Genomic DNA, 21245 nt, shown 5'->3' on the forward strand with positions numbered 1-21245 from the left:
CGTGATAACTTTGAATTATAGAGAGATTCGAATTATCGCAGGTTTGAATTAACGCGAGTCGACTGTATATTATAGCTTTATTCTTCAAGAATATCGATGTAATAATATTATTGCTAAACAGTGTTTTTTCCTCAAAGTTTGGAAACACCCTGTGGAATATTCTAGCGTATATAAAATATTGAAATTAAAACTCAACTGTAGCCTTGGACTTTATTAACATTTCGCTTTTCGATTCATTCGCTTATGTGGGATAATAAAAACGTTAGGTACTTTAACAACTAGCAACGTTCTTCATCAATACAGGGTGTTTCTAAATAAGTGCGACAAACTTTAAGGAGTAATTCTGCATGAAAAAATAATGACCGTTTGCTTTATAAACATATGTCCGCAAATGCTTCGTTTCCGAGATATGGGATGTTGAAATACAAGACATCAAAAATGTCCCATTTTTAAAGTGGTGCATTAATTTTGATACTTAGTGTATAAAACAATTTTACAAAAAAGTGAAAGCAGAAAAAATACGCCCAGGATTAAAACAAGAGGACTAAAAACCAAAAAGGAGAAACCGTATTTGAAGATAAACAGATCGGCAGAACATGGGAAAATATTACGAAAAAATGCTATTCACTATGGAGGAAACACACTGCCATGAAGAAGTAAGACCAATAGTACAAGATAACAACGAAGTAGAACTTCCTATCACACAAGAAGCACAAAAAGAAATTAAAACCTCCGAAACAGAAAAGCAGCAGAATATGAAAAAGCAGTGGAATTAATAAAATACGGAGGACGAGAAAGAAAGAATACATAAAGAAATAAACAAGCTAATAGAATAAATATGAACACAAAACACACTACCAGACGATGGGAACAGAGGTATTATAGTATTATAGTCCCTATCTATAAAAAAGGAGAACGGGGGGAGTGCGAGAATTACAGAGCAATAACCTTCTTAAACACCATATAAAATTCTAGCAAACATACTAAACATGAGACTGAAATCATACGCCGAACGAATATTAAAAGAATAACAGAACGGGTTCAGATCGGGGATATCGACAATTAATTCCATACATACATTGGAGCAAAAAATCGGGAGAATACAACAGAGAAATGTACCTAATATTCATACACTCACCGGCACAAAATTCCGCCACCCAAAATTTTTGATTAAGTTTGACAATCTGTAACTTTATTATTTGTACTCCGATTTTCAAGATTCTTGCATCGGTTTGTAGGTACGTGTATTGATGTCGTTTGTTATTATTCCGGCAACAAAATTTTTTTGCTTAGATGGCATTATACGGGGCTGAATGGAAGTGTAGTTTTTCTCATAACTTTAAAAAGTTCTGTGAAAAAATTGGTGGGCTGATTTTGTTTCATACTTCTTTTATATTATCCTGGAGGTATCACTAAGGTATTGTTTTTTTAATTATCCGAATATCTCTTTTCTTGTAAGAGCTGTAAATAAAAACACTGCTTTGAAGGTTTATTTAATAAAAATATAAAACGCACTAAAATTAACAACAAAACAATTCAATAGCGGGTATGTCCACCTCTTGCAGCAACGACTGCTCGCAATCTGTTTAGCATCGAAAAATATGTGTTATCCTTGTCTGGGGAATATCCCGATATTACTCTACCAGAGCCATAACTATACCAAATTTTCTGGAGGCCTAGTGGACCAACGTCGGGAAACGTCGGGAAAACAGTGATTTAAGACACTTGGTTTTTTAATATATTATTCCCTATGCTTCCTTGAACACCTTACCGGCCATCTGGCTACTGAGACAGGTTGCGTTCATTACTGCGCAGCGCACCTGTACAGGTAAATATATCGAATTTAAAATTATTTTAAGACGAAATTTTTTTTTGCCATTACTTTTTAAACATTATTAGAAATATGAATTATAATTGCCAGGCATTTCTGTGGTTGCTAAATATGCGCCAGACGCTATTTTTTATAAATAATAATTGAAAAATTTAAATCATTTTAGTATGTCTGAAATTTTAATATTATATTATTTACACATAAATAAATGCAAAATTAATTTGCCATGCATTACTTCGGTTGCATTCACCAGCCAGGTGGATTTAAAATCATAAAAATAATGTGTATTTTCAGCAAAACGATCGCTGGTTGGGTTAAGAAACTGGACAAACAAAAGATACGACAATTTCGGGGGTGAATGTTGTCCGCACATGTTATTAAGATGGGTCAGTCACAGTCACAATAAATTCACAGTTTGTTAACGATTCTTGTCGAGTTTCTATTTAGTGAAAAGTAATTGTGATACAATATAATGGCAAATAAAATACAATGTGTGTTTTGCAAGGAAAAAAAACGAGAATGTAATAACTTTTGTGGATGAAAAACTGTTAAAGTGTAAAGAAGTTTTGAGTGCGCGTATTAAATACAATTTAAAATATAATAACGTACAGTTACCGGACCAAGTGAATACCACTGATGGATACCATAAAAAATGTTACAATTCTTTTGCAGCCTTAATGGCTAAGTATCGTAATATATCTGACATTAATTCAGTTTTGTCAAATCTTCGTCATACATAAAGTTCTTCGCTGTCAAGTGTGAGTGACACTGTTTTAGATAGTGATGAATTTTCCAATTTATCGTCGACAGGTTTTTCTGGTACATCTAGTTCTAAGGCATTATTACCAAAAACTTCAATTAGTATAAGTGAAACAGTGACATATGACGAGGCTTCTTCAAGTTCATGTACCAATTCAAATTTCCAAAAAACAAACTTTTGCCCTGAAATTCCGCCGATTGATGATCATCAGTCAACAGACACAGGTAATAAAAGAATATGTTTTTACTGTGGAAAAGATCGAAAACAATTGAAGTGTAAGAAACAAATTTTACATTCCTGTAATGATGTTAAGATATATGATAAAATAACAGAGTGGGTAACAAAATTACAAAATCAAGAGTTATTAAAAAAAAATAATATTAGAGCTTTAAATAGTTTAATTTTTTATCACCATTCATGTGAATTGGAATATTTAAATAAATATAAAAATATTATTTCTGATACTACACGTACCTCCTGGCACAATGTGAGTGGTATTCACAGGAATATTTTTAATAAAATTGTGTCCATAATTGAAGAAACAGTAGTAGCAAAAAATAAATATCTGTTATTAGCTTCTCTTTGTGACACATACAATGACGAATTACAAGAAGAGTTAACCCTTCAACCTGATGCAGATGTCCATGTAATTACAAATAATCAGCTTGAAGAAAAAATATTAGAACATTTTAATTCTGGCAAATTAATTTTGCATTTATTTATGTTTAATAATATAATATTAAAATTACAGACATACTAAAATGATGTAAACTTCTCTATTATTATTTATAATAAATAGCGTCTGGGGCGCATTTAGCAACCACATAAATGTCTGGCAATTATAATTCATGTTTCTAATAATGTTTAAAAAGTAATTACAAAAAAATTTTTCGTCTTAAACTAATTTCAAATATATTTACCTGTATCTTTTGTTTGTCTTATTTCTTAACACAGCCAGCGTACGTTTAATAATATAGCGAATAATAATATTAAAGAATCAGCTGTCTTAAAATAGTTGCTCGAAAACGTTGCTAGCTCTTAGACCATAGGATGACGGCGAATAGCTTTTTTTAATTTATCCCATAAATGCTCAATAGGATTGAGATCTGCAGAGGCTGCATACGGGCCATTCTAATCTTATTAATCCAAACTCTATTTTATGAGTCAATCAGTGTTTTTATTTACAAAAAATAGTACAGCTCTTACAAGAAAAAAGATATTCGGATAATTCAAGGAACAACATTTTAGTGATGCCTCCGGGATAATATGAGAGGACTATGAAACAAAATCAGTTATTCCATTTTTCCACAGAATTTTTTAAAGTTCGGAGAAAATATTTCCATTTGAGGAAATGTTCATAGAAATAAATGATAGAATTGTAAAATCTAACAATATTATGTTATTCAATGTTCCCGAATTGAATTCTGAGAATATTGAAGATAGGATAAAACAAGACAAAGCCAAAGTCGAGGAAATTATGAAACAAATGGGAAAAGATGAAGCGTTGGAGGATTTAGTGAAGGTTGTTCGAGTAGGAAAGAACACGGGTGGTAAGTCTCGTCCACTTAGAGCTATTTTTTCCAATAATGGTGTTGTTAAGGGCATTTTAAGGAGTAAGAAAAGACTACAGAACTCAACAATCAAAATAAATAGTGATCAAACAAATATGCAAAGGGATATGTTCAGTAAAGCTTGGAAAGAATTAAAAGACAGACAAAATAAAGGCGAAAAAGACATTGCCATAAAATACAGAAATGGTGTACCAAAAATTGAATCATTCAAGAAAGAAGGAAAAAACTAATCTCATCCCCATTACAAGTTTATTGTCAGAACGTCGGAGGACTTCGTACAAAAATTCAAGATCTGATTAGTTCTATTTTATGTTCTGATTATGACATTTTTATATTTGTTGAAAGTTGGTTAAACGAGGATATTTTAGATAGTGAAATTAAAATACCTTCATATAGAACTTTTAGATGTGATCGTGATAATAGTTATAAGTCAAGAGGAGGAGGTATTTTGATTGTTGTTAAAGACTACATTAAGGTAACTGTGCTGAAACCCTTGTACAAATCTATTGAACAACTTTTTCTTTTATGCTCATTTGGTAAAGAAAATTTTATAATTGGAGGGGTATATATTCCACCAAAATCCGTAGAACAAATATATGAACAACACTGTTTATCAGTCGAAGATATATCCCAAAGGTATAATCATCATAAGACATATATATTCGGAGACTTCAACCTTCCGGAAGCTTCATGGGATAACAATGAATCAGGTGTCTTGGTGAATTGTCCTCAAGGTTCACATGCATTGTACTTAGCTGAGTTTTATGGGTACTTGAATTTTTTCCAGATGATTAATATTCCAAATGAAAGAAATGTGTTTTTAGACTTAATATTTACAAATGTTTGTGATTTACAAGTAGCAAAGGCCTCAGATCCGATTTTTAAAAATAGTTATCATCACATAAGTTACACTTACAATATTAGTTTGTGTGAACATCGAGGTAAGTCATTAGAATATACTGAATTTTATCATGATTTTGTAAATGCAGACTATGAAGGTCTCAATAACTATATTTCAATGATACATTGGGAAGACCATTTGAATTTGTCAAATGTTGATGATGCTTTAACAGAATTTTACAACATACTTAATATGTCACTATCATTGTTTGTACCGGTGAAAAGATTTAAAACTTCTAGTTATCCAAAATGGTTTGATGCCAACTTGCGTTATTTAGTTGTACAGAAAAAAATTGCTCATAAAAATTATTTAGCTTCCTGTAATCAAGAGGATTATGTGACTTTTTCAGAACTTAGGAGATTGTGTAAGGATCTATCAAATCAATGTTATAACACTTATCTGAATCAAGTAAATCATAATTTATGCAGTAATCCTAAGTACTTTTGGCAGTTTGTAAACAGTAAGAGAGCATCAAATGATTTACCAAACAGTATGTACTATGGTAATGCTATAGCAACAAACGGACAACAGATTGCAAACTGTTTCCGTCAATTTTTTTCAACAGTTTATTCGCCACAATCAAATATTAATAACTTGGAAGTAAAGGGAAACAACAATCTTTTTATACCTAATTTTTCAATATCAGTGAAAGATATTTTCAACAACATTTTATCCCTACCCAATAAGTTAAGCAGTGGTCCAGATGGTATTCCCGATTACTTTCCAAAGAACTGTATATATTCACTAACTAATCCTTTATATCTTCTTTTTGAGTCATCATTAAAGACATCAGTTTTCCCAACTTTATGGAAGCACTCTTATATCTGTCCAATTTTTAAATCAGGTAATAAACAAGACATAACAAATTATCGAAGCGTTTGTAAACAATCCTCTATACCAAAACTTTTTGATAGACTATTGCACGATCAATTAAAATTTTATTGTAAAGAGCGTCTAATACACAATCAACATGGATTTTCTCAGAATAAATCAACGGTAACAAATTTAGTACTCTTTGAACAAAAAATATTAAACGCGTTGGAGAATAAAAGTCAGATGGATACTATTTATACTGACTTCTCCAAGGCATTTGACAGAGTAGATCATAACATGTTATTGGGAAAATTAAATGCTTTTGGCTTCAGTCATCAATCCTTACAATGGTTCAATAGCTTTTTAAGAGATCGCACACAGCAGGTGAGAGTAGGTTGTTTTAATTCAAATATAATTCATGTGACATCAGGAGTACCCCAAGGAGCTCACTGTTCACCTTTGTTATTTAATATATTTGTGAACGATATATCAGAGTATTTTAGAAATTGCGATTTCCTGATGTTTGCAGATGATTTGAAATTATTTAAATCCGTAGATTCAAATGTTGATGTAACATTAATTCAAGAAGATTTAGACCGGTTGAGTATTTGGTGTGAGAATAATATTTTGCATTTAAATGTTGCTAAATGCTGTTATATAAGCTTTTATAGAGGTAATAAAAAATATGATACTTCTTACACAATTAATGAAAATGAATTGTCTTATGTTAAAACAATAAAAGACTTAGGAGTCACATTTGATGAGCAGTTGCGTTTTGTGCAACATATAAATGGTGTAACAGTAAATGCATCAAAATCTTTGGGCTTTATCATTCGCAACTGTCTGAGACTATCTGTAGGGGCTTTAAGAACGGTATATTATGCTTTGGTTGTATCTAAAGTGGAATATGCATCTATTGTATGGTCTCCACAATACCAAGCTCATTCTACTACGTTGGAGAGATTGCAGAATAAATTTTTGAGATATTGTGCATACAAATTAAACATACGCATTACTAATCATGATTATACCTATATTTTAAAAACACTCAACATGAATTTATTAAAAACTCGACGAGATAACTCTGATTTGGTATTTGTGTTTAAATTAATAAATGGTTTAATTTGTTGTTCTGAACTTCTCCAATCTATTAATTTATATGTTCCCTCCAGAAGTCTCAGACATGTTGATTTGTTTTATATACCTTTTCATCGGACAAACTATGGTATGCATTCGCCCATTGAGCGAACACTAAAAATTATAAACGAGAATAACTTGGAAATGTTTGGTGTCTCCTTGGCTGGTTTTAAGAATCGGATTAAAAGAGCTTGACAGGTACTTTTTGTTTATTTGAACTGATTTGTGTAATAGATGTAATATGTGTAATGGATAACTATTAATATTTCGTTTTTGTTTAATAAGTATGTAATTAAGATTTATTTTACTCTAGTTTAGTAGATATTACAGAGATTGATTTTATACTGTATGTGTTGTAATGGGGGTAATCCCGTAAATAAATAAATAAATACAGCGCTTCCATTCACCCCTGGCCTGTATAGTGCCATGCAAGCAATGTTTTTGTTACTGGAATAATACCAAACGATATCAATACATGTACCTACAGACTGGTGTAAGAATCTTGAAAATCGGAGTACAAATAATAAAGTTATAAATTGTCAAACTTAATCAAAAATTTTGGGTGGCGGAATTTTGTGCCGGTGAGTGAATTTGGGTGGCGGAATTTTGTGCCGGTGAGTGTAGTGTAAAGGATTTATATTAGCATCCAAAAAATAAGAGTTAATCCATATCGATTTAATTTTTAAAAGTCTTAAGCAAATATTATTTACATACATTGTTTGGATTTCGTAAATGGGTGACATTGATTTTGTAATCTAGGCCACCCATTTTAAAAACACCGAAGTCATCAATTATACTGCTATTAGTAATTCACGGCCACATTCAAGTATAGTCAATCATAACAAACAAACACGATTTATTTATAGATACGTAAAAAGATAGAGAATTCAGAAATAGACGTGGTTAGAGTAGAGACGTTGTCCATCCCTTACACCAACTAGTTACTGTCATACATGGTGACTTAAATAAATATATTCCAGTATTTAGTGCTTCAACTTAATCAACCCCATCGGGGTTATCAACCCCATAGTAGATTTATAGATAGTGCAACCACCATAGTAGATTTCAAAAGCGCGTTTGATAATACAATTAATCGGACGAAAATGATAGAGGAACTAGAGAATCTTGAAATCCCAAAAAAATTAAGATGCTAACAGTGAGCCGAAAGAACACCACAGCAAAGATCAGTTTCAACGAAAAAAATTCTAAGGACATCGAAGTAAACAAAGGCGTGAAACAAGGTGACTCTATCTCCTCGACACTATTTAATCTGATATTGGAAGTAAAAATAAGGAGGACAAACTTTGCAAACAAAAACATCATTACAGATCAACTTCAACTAGTAGCATATGCAGATGACCTACTCATCATACCTAGCGAAGACAAAGATGACACTTTAAAAGCAGTTAAAAAATTAGATAAGGAAACGAAGAGAATAGGGCTAGAAATAAACCAGCACAAGACAAAATACATGACGATAGGGAACGACGGCACAACAACTCACAAATATCTAATAACACAGAACCATAAATTTGAAACTGTATTCACCTTTAGCTAGTTGGGAGTAACAATAGGGAAAACCGGAAAAGAGAGAACAGAGGAAAGAATTCTGAGAGGCAAAAAAACATATGGAATGAATAGAAATCTACTGAGAAGCAAGACTCTAAGTAAGAGAGCAAAGATGAACCCATATAAGACCTTAATAAGACATATTATTACATATGGGACAGAAACAACGACAATTAACAAGAAAGAGGAAGATAGCCTTCTGAAATTTGAAAGAAAAATAGAGAGTACGATACTGGGCCACAATGTAACAAGAGAGGGAGAAATAAGAATGAAAACAAATGCCGAAATTGAAGAAGAATTAAAGAGATAAAATAGAGTCAGATATATAAAACCTCTTCGCTTAGAATGGATAGGACATATACAGAGACGCCCACACTAAGATATGTTGAGAAGGATAACTAACTGGACACCACTATGGCCCATGTACAGAGAAAGACCTAGAAGATGGCTGCATGATGTAGAAGAAAACATAAGAGCAATGAATGTTAAAGACGGGAAAGGTCAGTGCAAGTACAGGAAGAAATGGAAAATAGTCACTGACAGCGGCAAAGACACACAGCAAGCTATAAATGACAAAGAAGTAATCCACTTCACCAAAGAATAGGATTTTGAACGCCATGCCGTTAGCATAATAACTAGGGATTGTAATGATTAATGAATGAATGTATGAATGAAAGAATGAATTTTTTTGAAGTTATAGTTCTTTAGGCGCGAGGGTGAATTTTTATTTTCCTGGGCGCATGCGCACATCGACACTATGGTATTAGTCGCTCAAACGTTATACGGGATCTTATTGGGTGTTAAAATCCTCTGTCAGTAATTGTTGGAGATTATGGATAAACAAATGTTGTGTAAATTAGTTTTTATTGAGAAAAAAGCAAGTTTATAATTGTAGTGACTTTTTAACCTTCGGATGACCAAGCGGGGAAATTGTGATCCCAGAGTATGTTTTTCTTTAATAAATTCAAAAGTATTTTCAATTTTTAACTCATTATTTTTTTTATTTGACTTTAATATCATTCTAGATATCCTCATATTTTGAAATTAAAAAAATTCCGTCCAAGTAGTTTTACGCTAATGACGTCGACTTTGCAAACAAGACACTTACTCAACATACACACTACACATGACACTAATACTCATGTTGTGAATGGCTGAATGACATAAGGTCCATGACATAAAAATAAAAAAAAACTTCATTTTTTTTTGTTAATTGTCATTTTTGACCTGGGGTCATTCCCCCCCCCTTGTTCATCCGTGTAACAAAAAAAGGTTGGTCATCGGAAGGTTAAATAGTTTTTAAAAGCGACAGGTACGTAATAATTGTAAATGTTTCAGTATCCTAATAAAAAATTACATAGGTAATACCTACCTATTTGGAAAATTTAAAATGAACCTACCAAAATAGTATGTAATGCTTTGATTTACATAATTTGATTACCATCAAAAGTTCTGTCAATATTCACCTAATATATTACTCTATGTTTTCTTACTCTATGTTTTGTTGTATTTTAATATTTCAATATTCTACAAAAATAAAATAATTTGGTTAAATTCAGAATTGTCAAAAATTTAAACTGTTTAGTTCATCGATCTTCCCACATGATGCATGTGTCTCCGTAGGTAAAAGTGTAAGATAAATGAATTCCAATACTAACTGCGCAAACATAAGCGGGTTCGAACCCCAATAGAAACTTTTTATTTTTTTTTTGACATTTTATGATTGTAAGTATATTTATTATATATATTTTTTTCAGAAATTACGTATTTAGTTAAAATTTTTTCCGACAATTATTGTTCAGAAATCATTTGTGGCATTTTTCAATGTGTTTGTGTGTGTTTTATTCTTTTATTTTTTTAATTTTTGGTACTATTTTAATAAAAAAATTTGAAAAGTAGTAAGTATTAAAATTAGTTTAATATTTAAATAAAATATAAATAAACTGTTTAAAGTATATTAATTTCATTGAAATCATATAATAGAAGTATAACTTCTTACGTGCGTACAAAGTACACACACATTCTTTTTTTTATTTAGCTAATGCCTCGACAACTAATGGCCATTGGTATGGTACAGTGGATTTTTCCAATTAGGTACCTAGTGTAATGTGTAGTGTGTGTGTTGAGTAAGTGTCTAATTTCATGTAATGAGATCATCTTTATGGTATAACTCATCCATCGGTAGACTCGATTTACTCATGAGGTCTGGTTTGTATTGACTGAACCTTACTCATTAAAATACTATATACAAAGTCAGTTTGCCAACCTGATACATACAAAAATCTACAGCTCTCAAATCATTTACCTTGCTTCATGTGAATATTCGTAACACAATTCAAACAACTTATGGCAGCTTGCAAAAAATTCAGATTCTGCATATCCTTCTGCCAAGCTGTAGCATATTCCCAAGACATGTTTGTCAAAATGCAGTTGGCTTCGACACTGTACGGAAATTGTCTTCGCAGTAAGCTCAGATGTTGAGATAGTTTCACTTCTGCTACAGGATTTCCAGCATTGACTTCAGTTATCTGCAACAATTATAGGTGTATTAAACATTGGTAAAATATGTGCTATAAGACTATTAGCTCTAAAATTACTTTAGTGCTTTTGCAGCTTCACAGCTCTTGTTTATCCGCCGCCAATGTACTAGACTTATTATAATTTTATTGCAACTTACCTCTTTATCACTTTCATTGTTTCTATCTTGCTCCTCATTGGATAATATATATTGGGGATCCACTCCAACTGACGTGAGCCACTGGGCAACTAGTTCGCTTACGGATCCTTTACCCTTTTGCAGAACGTATTTGAGGCTAATATGAACCTCTTCTGGTTTCAATTTTGGCAGAGAATTCTCAACAGCCGGAGGTTTGGTCGACATAATTATGTTCAAAAGAGAAATGTCTTCAAGTTTACCTACAACATTTAAAACGAATTGAATACAAATATGAAAAACTCATTAACATAAGTTTTAGCGAAGAAGATATTAGGACTTTCTGATATAATCGAGAAAAGGGTACCCCCGTTAAGAAAGGCAAAATGCCCTCATTCCCAGAATTCAATTTTTTCATTTTATTACATTCTACACTGGGGTGCAAAATTAACCGGACATCTTAAAAATGGGTCATTTTTGATGTCTCGAATTTACTAAACCTATTGTCCGATTTAAGTGATTTTTTAATATTTTATAGCCTTATTCGTTAACAATATCACTGTAATAATGTTGTTACTAAACGGGTAAATTTTCATTGTATACCGGGTGTACCAATGACACTGTGTTTTTTCTCAAACTTCGCATCACCCTGTGGAATATTCTAGCATTTATAAAATACTGAAATTAAAACCCAACTATAGATTCATGTTTTCTCAACATTCTGTTTTTTTTATTCATTCGCTTATATTGGACCATAAAAAAGTTAGGTACTTTAACAGTTACCCATGTTTTTCGTGAATACAGGATGTTTTTAAACAAGTGTGGCAAACTTTAAGGGGTACTACATGAAAAAATAATGACAGTTTGCTTTATAAACCTATGTCCGCAAATGCTTCGGTTCTGAGATAGAGGGTGTTGAAATTTTTCTTACAAACTGACGATTTATTTATTGCTTTAAAACCGCTTGAGATATTCAAATGAAATTTGGTGGGTTTTAAGACGTAGTTATTGTACATTTTTTGACATACAAGTAAGAATTTAATATTCACCATTGGCGCGCATGCGGGTAATATGAGCGGTTATATTACCCATATGCGCGCTAATGGTGAATATTAAATGCTTCATTGTATGTCAAAAAATGTGCAATAACTACATCTTAAAACCGACCAAATTTCATTTGCATATCTCAACAGGTTTTAAAGCAATAAATAAATCGTCATTTTGTAAGAAAAATTTCAACACCCCCTATCTCGGAAACGAAGCATTTTTGGACATATCGTTTATAAAGCAAACTCTCATTATTTTTTATGTACAATTTCCCCTTAAAGTTGGCCATACTTATTTAAAACACCCTGTATTGATGAAAAACATGGCTAGTTGTTAAAGTACCTAACTTTTTTATGGTCCAATGTAAGCGAATGAATCAAAAAACAAAATGTTGAGAAAACATGAGGCTATAGGTGGAATTTAATTTCAGTATTTTATAAATGCTAGAATGTTCCACAGGGTGATGCGAACTTTTAGAAAAAAACACAGTTTGATTGGTACAGCCGGTATACAATGAATATTTAACTGTTTAGCAACAATACTATTACAGCGATATTGTAAAAGAATAAGGCTATAATATATTAAGAAATCACTTAAATCGAACAACAGGTTTAGGAAATTCCAAAAATCAAAAATTACTCATTTTTAAGGTGTCCGGTTAATTTTGCACCCCAGTGTATGTGATTAAAAAATAACGTTCAGTCTGCAGGTCTAATTGTTTTTGTATTTGGTGTATTTTATTAAAAGCTATATTCGTACTTTTTTTCAGATTTTTCAGTACGGTGCGGCATCTTGAAAAATCTGAAAACTTGTTTTTAGGGGGTTTTTGGGTATTTTCCCCATTTTATAGACTTCAAAATGGATTAAATTCATTTTGTTTACGTCCTAAGTGATTAAAAATAAGCCACAGCGCAATTTTGACCCCTCCCCATCCCCCGCAACCAAAAACGTAATTTTTTCGTTTTTATTTTTTTTAGGTGGGATGTAAATAATTTTAAAAAAATCACACGCGTATTTGAGGCTTTTACAAAACTGGTGCATTTTTTTAAATACGCATTGCATTGTGCATTTTTTACTTGAATATAAAAAATGTTTTAAAATTACTTTTAGAAGACCAAGAGAGTTTGTAATATTAAAGATTTGGGTATAAATTTTGATTCTAAATTAACTTTTAAATATATTAATGAAACTTCCAACTTAAACTTTAGAGATATTGGGGCTATTCTTAGAAACTGTAATCAGTTTTCAGTACAAACTTTAAAAATGTTATACTTAAGTTTAGTCCAAACAGTTTTGGAGTATAGTTCCCTCATTTAGTTTGGTCTCCTTTATATAATAGTGACATCTACAGAATCCAGAGTTCAAAATAAATTCTTGATTGATTGTGTTTACAAAATTGGTTTTATTAAACAGCAATACACATATTATGATGATATACTTTCAATACCTAATATCTCGTCACTACATCATAGAAGGTTTGAAGCAGATTTATGTTTCCTTTTTAAGATCATAAATGAATATGTTCAAGATCCAGAGTTACTAAAGTTTAATTAAAAACTACTAAAGATTACAATGTGTACAATCAACTTATTAGCAAAACCAAATAGCAAAATGAAACAAAGTGAGAGTGAGAAGTGAAGTAGAATTAGGTTAAGATTTTGTTTACATTTTGATTTTGACAACACATCATGTCGTCAGACTAGTCTGACGCCACGGCACGAGATGCTCATTTTACCCGCAGCTTTAGCAGCTGCGTTTTGCATTTTGACGTTATGTAAAAAATGCACCAAATGTCGGATGAAATTATAGGCTATTGATTATGTACCATAGAAAGGAACTACAACGTTAACGGGGTTTTATTATTTCATATGGTCAATGAATCTCTATATATGAAAAAACCGCGGAGTGCTACCATTTAAAGGGGTGCGTTTTTGAGAAATGAGTGAATTAGTCCCTGGGCACAGGTTACATTAGGGTGAGTTCTATGCACTTTTGGTACAATCATATCTACATAAAAATTGTTCTTGGTTAAATTTCCGATCTAAATATCGCTTTTTAAATTCAAAGATACTTTTTTTTACAAAAATATATTCAAAAGAAAAAGCACAAAGAAACCCAAAAGAAAGAAATTTTGTTTTTTGTCCCATAACTTTTGTCCACGGGGATATAGGTATAGACATTGCTTCACAGAAAAAAACTTACATATTTTCTCTTTAAAATGATGTTTGGAAGAGGTCATTAGGATTTACAGTTTTCGAAATATGATTTTTCAAAGTTCGCCATTCACAGCAATTTTGGGCAATTTTCCTTGTTATTTCGCAAATATTGTTCTGTAACTTTTTTCTACGTAACTTTAGGCATTTGCAATGGTACATGTAAGAGGAATAAAAATCAATTACCTTTAAAATGTTTTACTGTATAATGTTGTACGACTTCTTTTAAAGAGGTTATCTTTTTCAAGACTTTATACCTTTAACGAGTTTTTATACTTTTACGATTATTTTTTAAATTGCCCATTATAACTGTGTCTTTCTAAATTTAGGAATATATTATATAATAAAAAAGAAAGCTTATTCTGTTTACTTAAAAATGGTGTATTACAAAAAATTCTAGGATTATTTTTTAATAAGATATGCTTTTTCAAAATGTAATAAGTACTTGCAACGATTTTTGATTTTAGGATTATTATTTAAATTCCTCATTATAACTTTTTTATGTGATTGTGTGTTATAATTGAATCTTATTTTGTATAGGTAATACTTTGGATCCACTTGACTCGGCCGGGCAAACTTCAAAATATGGATTAATTCCAATATTTTCTGTCAAAGCTCCTGCACCACAAGCTTTGCTTGAAAAAATAGCATGTAAATGTACCAAAGGATGTACAAAAAACTGCGGTTGTAGGAAGATAGAAATTAGTTGTTCAATATTTTGCAAAGGGTGAATGTGCATGGGTACTAATTGTGGGACTCTAAGATAACTGAGGTGTCAGAGGAAGATATTGAAGCTAATGCTAAAGAAGAGATGGACTTTGATTTTGAAAATTTTTTAAATGTCAACGTTTAAATAATTTTAACTAAAGTGATGTTTTCTAAGACTAATGTTTATGTAATTTTTGTAAAAGAAATAATTATTTTAAATAATACAGGTAAAAAATATCAAAGAATCACTCGGTTTCCATTATGTATTTAAATATAGATGATACACCATTTTAAAGAACATAAAGTAAGCCCTCTTTATTGAACAATATAATAGTATATTCATATTCATGTACAAGAAAAAAAACATTATAATGAGAAATTTCAAAAATAATCGTAAAAAATGTAAAAAATAATATTTTTTTATATTAGGTATTATATGATATATAATATAATATTATATTATATAATATACTATATATATTATATAATAATATTATTTTATTTTTATATTATATTACAAAAAATCGTCAAAAGTATAAAAACTTGAAAAACCATAATCTCTTTAAAAAAAGTCGTACAACGTTATACAGTAGACGATTTTAAAGGTAATTGATTTCTATTCCTATTACGTGTACCATTGTATATACCTAAAGTTACGTAGAAAAAAGTTACAGAACAATATTTGCGAAATAACAAGGAAAATTGCTGTGAGTGGCGAAATTTGAAAAATCATATTTCGAAAACTATAAATCCCAATTACCTCTACTAAACAACATTTAAAGAAGAAATATGTAGTTTTTTTTCTTTAAAGCAATGTCTATACCTATATCCTCGTGGACAAAAGTTATGGGACAAAAAACAAAATTTCTTTCTTTCGGGTTTCTTTGTACTTTTTCTTTTGAATATATTTTTGTAAAAAAAATTATCATTGACTTTAAAAAGCGATATTTAGATAGGAAATTTAACCAAGAACAATTTTTGTGTAGATATGTTTGTACCAAAAGTGCATAGAACTCACCCTAATGTAACCTGTGCCCAGGGACTAATTTACCCATTTCTCAAAAACGCACCCCTTTAAATGGTAGCACTTCGCGGTTTTTTTATATATAGATGTCCGTTGACGATATCAAATAATAAAACCCCGTTAACGTTGTAGTTCCTTTTAGCTATCTTATTTTGAATATAATCAATAGCCTATTATAACGAAAGTTAAAATCAAAATGGGATATAGAATCGGAACAAGAGAACTCAATATTCTTTGCTATACCTATATAAAATCTTGCACCAATTTTACACAGTAAAATAGCTTTACAGTATTTTCTTTGGTGTACATATTCGTGACGAATGTTGGCAATCATCATGGCAATATTTATCTTGTCTGCAACACCGCGAAAATACCGCGGCATATATGTTGTGCTGAACCAGGTCCTGAGGTTCTGAGGATGTTCTTCTTCCTGGATCACTATAAATATTTTTCTTTGCACGATGGCTTGTAGGAAGGCATATCTGGATTCATTTCGCATAATGTCTCCGAATTACTGTGGCTTTTAAGGTTTCATGGTGGTCACCACCTCTAGATGATTCTTATTTTTGTATGTACCTCCTCATTTGTGACTCTGTCAGTCCACGGAATCTTAAGTATTCTCTGATATAGTAACATCTCAAATGCAATCTTCTGTACATATCTTCGTTAAAGGTCTACGATTCAATACCATAAAAATGACAGAAGAAGTAGCATCGGAGCATTCATACTTTTATTCCAAGAGAGAGGTTGTAGCTCTTGAAGAAGACCCTCATCCGGTTGAAGGTGGATCTAGCTTTTCCGATGCGTGCTTTTATCTCCTGGTTGTTGGTCCATTCTTAATTTATTATGGTGCCGAGGTACTTATAGTGCGTCATTCTTTCTACAGAGGTTTAGTAGATGTAGAGTTGATCTTCTGTTAGCTATTTGTTGCTAATTATCATGAGCTTGGTTTTCTTTACGTTTATATTGAGTCCATATTATTAAATGTAATACGTGATTTTATTCATTTATGAACCCGAACTGGTTTGGAGGAAATTTGACTTTCAAACACTTTGTAAATTCTCTTATGGATTATATTGTGACGAATTACCGACAGCAAATAACAGGTTCCGTCTCGACAGCTTGTTACGTATGGAGACATCTGGAAGGATGACTCATCAGACGACCGAGGAAAAGATTTCTCGAGAAAGATCGCCTACGCATTACTAAAGTTGGGCGGTTCCGTTTTTCTGGAACGTTCAAGAACATGGCTTGTATTTTTGTATTCAATATAAATAAGGCTGGAATTTTTAGTAGTTAGTCTGTAAAATAAATTAGTCTGTAACTTGTATAAATAAATTCGTATAAACGAACCGAGAGTATTATTTTAACCGTAAGCACGCTACAATATTTAGGAACAATGTTAGAAGACTCATGAGACTTATCGTATAGTATTAAAATCTTGTATCATTTACATTACAGTATAGCATAATAATTTCAAAAGTAAAAACAAAAACTATAATGTTACGCCAGCCCCTTGCTAAGCTCCTGATCGGACCTAAGTGGTGTTTGGAGAACATTATCAGAAACGCTCTATAATAGTGTTCACAATGTTGTAAATTAAGAAAATAACGATTTAGGGCGCTCGCAAACACAACCACTTGTGGTCACCACCGAGTACAAGTAGCGAGAACCGGCCACCGCCATGGCTTGTCGCTTGAAGACTACCGGGAACGCAGTGTTTAAAAGGTACAGAAGTTACTTCTGTTTTAAGATTTTAATATAAATACTATTTTGAGTTTGGAATTATCTTCTATATCAAAATTCAAAATAAGCCACAATCCTTCACTATTCAGGTAGATACATTTTACCCCCAAAATCATAATATAAAAGCACAAAGGACTGGTCATAAAAGTATTGGTAAATCCGTATCTGCTGTTGGCTTGCACATGAGTTACAAGCTATTTAAGTAAAGCGATTCAAGAATTCTTGAAAATTGACCAAATTCTGTTGCCAAATCTATCCGCTAAAAAAAATTTTATAATAATTTTGATTTTTAGGTAGAAAAAGGAAGAATTCGGTAGATCGGTAGATTTTACAGGTTTTCGGACATTTTCGGTAGATCTACCGAAAAACCGGTAGCTGTGGCATCACTGGCAGTGTGTGCGCCGAGTTCATTTGACATACATACAAACTTGTGGCTCTATTTGCAATTGTCCTAAGTAGCGTTACCAGGTGTCCTGATTTTCAGGGGTCTGGGGACGGGTACCGATTTGCACCTGATCGGGACACTAAATGTCCGGATTTTCACACACGAAAACCAATTTCAGGAGGACTTCAGTGAATTTTATAACTATGTTATAAAAACAAGGCACTCCTAAAAGCGGCAAAATCGAATGAAAAATATAATTTTAATAAAAAATAAATAATTTACTTAATCTACGATTTTTTTTGTAATTTCGTCTGATTATTATTATTATGTAGGATTAAATAATTATTATAGAAAAATCTTGTAGTCCAGTAAATGAACGGGAAATACGGCGATACCGTGTAATTTTCAGGATCAACTCTGAATTGCATGAAAATTTGTGCCGTTGGTTGCTTTTACTCGGGGGGTGACAGTCAACCCTAGTTGGGGGGTGAAAAACCACGCGTTTATGTCTGGAGATGAATAAATTGACTAATTCTAAGAAATTTTAGTTCTATAGCATTTCAACTTAGTTAATACTTTTCGAGTTATTTACGATTGAAAATGTTTATTTGTATGACAAAATGTAAAAACCATGGCTCCAATGATCCAAAATCCTATACAAATTCCCACTTGTTCCCAACAACCTAATGATTCACTACAAATAAACCAAACAAATGAACAAACAGCCAGTATTGAAGAACAGCAATGGAACGAGGTTACCGGAAAAAGATTAAGAAGCAGTCCAGAAATGCCTAGAAGTAACAAAAGACAAACAAAACTTGGTGAGTACTGGTTAAGTAAACCTATAACAACACAAAATCAATTTGAAGCACTAAGTTCAATAGATGAAAGTGACAATTTGGAGGACACAGTTAAAAATACAGATGCAAAACCAAAACCACCTCCAATATTTGTATCAGGCGTGCAGATCTGCAAGCCTCTTATCGATCTATTGCAACAAGTAGCAGAAAATGATTTTATCACTAAAGCTATCAACAGCGAACAAATAAAAATTCAACCAAAATCAGACAAAGCATACACCGCCATAATAAATGCTCTAAAAACAAAAAACACGGACTTCCACACTTATAAACCTAAAAGTGAAAGACACTACCGAGTGGTTCTTAAAGGCATGCACCCCACGACAAATGTAGAAGAGATAAAAGAAGATCTTAAAACCAAAAACCATAATGTTATAAACATATGGAATATACTACATAACCAAACAAAAAAATCGCTGCCTATGTTCTACATTGATCTAGAAACAAAAGATAATAACAAGGACATCTATAACATTAAACAAGTAATGCATTCCATAGTAGAATTCGAAGCACCGCATGTCAAGAGAATAATTCCGCAATTTAGTAGATGTCAAAAATACAACCACACAAAAAACTTCTGCAATAAACAACCGTGCTGTGTCAAATGCGCAGAACCTCATTACACTAAAGAATGTCCTAGGAAAACCAGAGACAGTAATGTTAAATGTGCTAACAGTGGTGAAAATCACCCCGCAAATTATAGAGGGTGTGAAGTTCACAAACAATTACAAAAACTTAAATTCCCTAACTTACGACACAACGCGAGGACAAACCAATATAGAACTACAACAGTCAACTACGTGCAACCTGGAATAACATATGCACAAGCAACGCAAGCAGATAACCAGCAAGCCTCCAACCAAACTACTACACAACATATACCAAATCAAACTAATAACCACACAGACATGTCAGAACTGAAAGACATGTTAAAAAAACTGACGGAACAAATGAGCACTATGCTCAACCTCCTGATCATGATTCTCAACCAGAAATGACTCAGTTACTAAAGCTAGTATTATGGAACGCCAATGGCTTAAGTCAACATGTAGAAGAATTAAAACTATTTATTAACACACAAAAAATTGACATAATGCTGATTACAGAAACTCATTTTACATCCAAAAACCACATTAATATTCCACGATTTACAACTTATCATACGCAACATTCCAACGAAAAAGCACATGGAGGCACTGCAATAATAGTTAGTAATAAACTAAAGCACTACGAAATACAAAAAGATGAATGCGACTATCTACAGGCCACCAGCATTGTTGTGGAAGATCAACTAAGCCCACTAACAGTATCAGCTATATACTGTCCGCCAAACCACAATAACAAAACGGAACAGTTTGAAAATTTCTTTAAAACATTAGGAAATAGATTTATAGCAGGAGGAGATTTTAATTCTAAGCATACTACCTGGGGATCCAGAATTATTAACACAAAAGGCAGAGAACTTCTTAAAGCTATAAATGCGACCAATGCAAATTACCTCACCACAAGGGAACCAACTTACTGGCCTACCGACAATGCAAAAATACCTGATCTACTCGACTTCTATATTGTTAAAGGAATTAATGTTAAATTGGCAAAAGTAGAATCTTGTTACGATCTACCCTCTGACCACTCTAGCGTAATCGCGACATGGTATGCACAAATAACAAACAGTACTAAACAACCATCACTATACAGTAACAAAACAGACTGGAGCATTTTCAAGACTAAACTAGATGAACTAATTGACATAAACATCCCATTGAAAACAGAAAGTGACATCTACGCAGCAGTAGAAAATCTTCAAAAATCTATACAAGAAGCTGCTTGGTATGCTACCCCTGACTGCTACCAAACAGAATTGAAAGATAATTGCCCAACTGTAATGAAGGAAATGATTGCTAGAAAGAGAAAAATAAAGGAGGAGTGGCGAAGAAAAAGTATACCTGAGAACAAGACGAAATTAAATAAAATCACCAAGGAAATTAAACTACAATTGCATAATATCAAAAATAACAAAATACAAG

The 21245-nt window shown here is 32.1% G+C and overlaps 1 protein-coding gene and 1 long non-coding RNA gene across 2 annotated transcripts in view; both read right to left on the minus strand.

Moving 5' to 3' along the window:
• Window positions 1–21245, minus strand: part of LOC126888616 (uncharacterized) — a 558932-nt gene that overhangs the window by 206561 nt on the left and 331126 nt on the right. The window lies entirely within an intron of this gene.
• LOC114332281 (rab3 GTPase-activating protein non-catalytic subunit) overlaps window positions 1–21245 on the minus strand; it is a 61841-nt gene that overhangs the window by 16363 nt on the left and 24233 nt on the right. Inside the window, exons 5-6 of the mRNA XM_028282056.2 lie at window positions 11260–11498; window positions 10888–11110 (exon numbers count right to left, since the gene is read on the minus strand). Coding sequence (XP_028137857.2) covers window positions 10888–11110; window positions 11260–11498 — 462 coding nt within the window. The remainder of the gene's footprint in view (window positions 1–10887; window positions 11111–11259; window positions 11499–21245) is intronic.

This window comes from Diabrotica virgifera, chromosome 1, assembly GCF_917563875.1.
Source record: "Diabrotica virgifera virgifera chromosome 1, PGI_DIABVI_V3a".
Lineage (NCBI taxonomy): Eukaryota > Metazoa > Arthropoda > Insecta > Coleoptera > Chrysomelidae > Diabrotica > Diabrotica virgifera.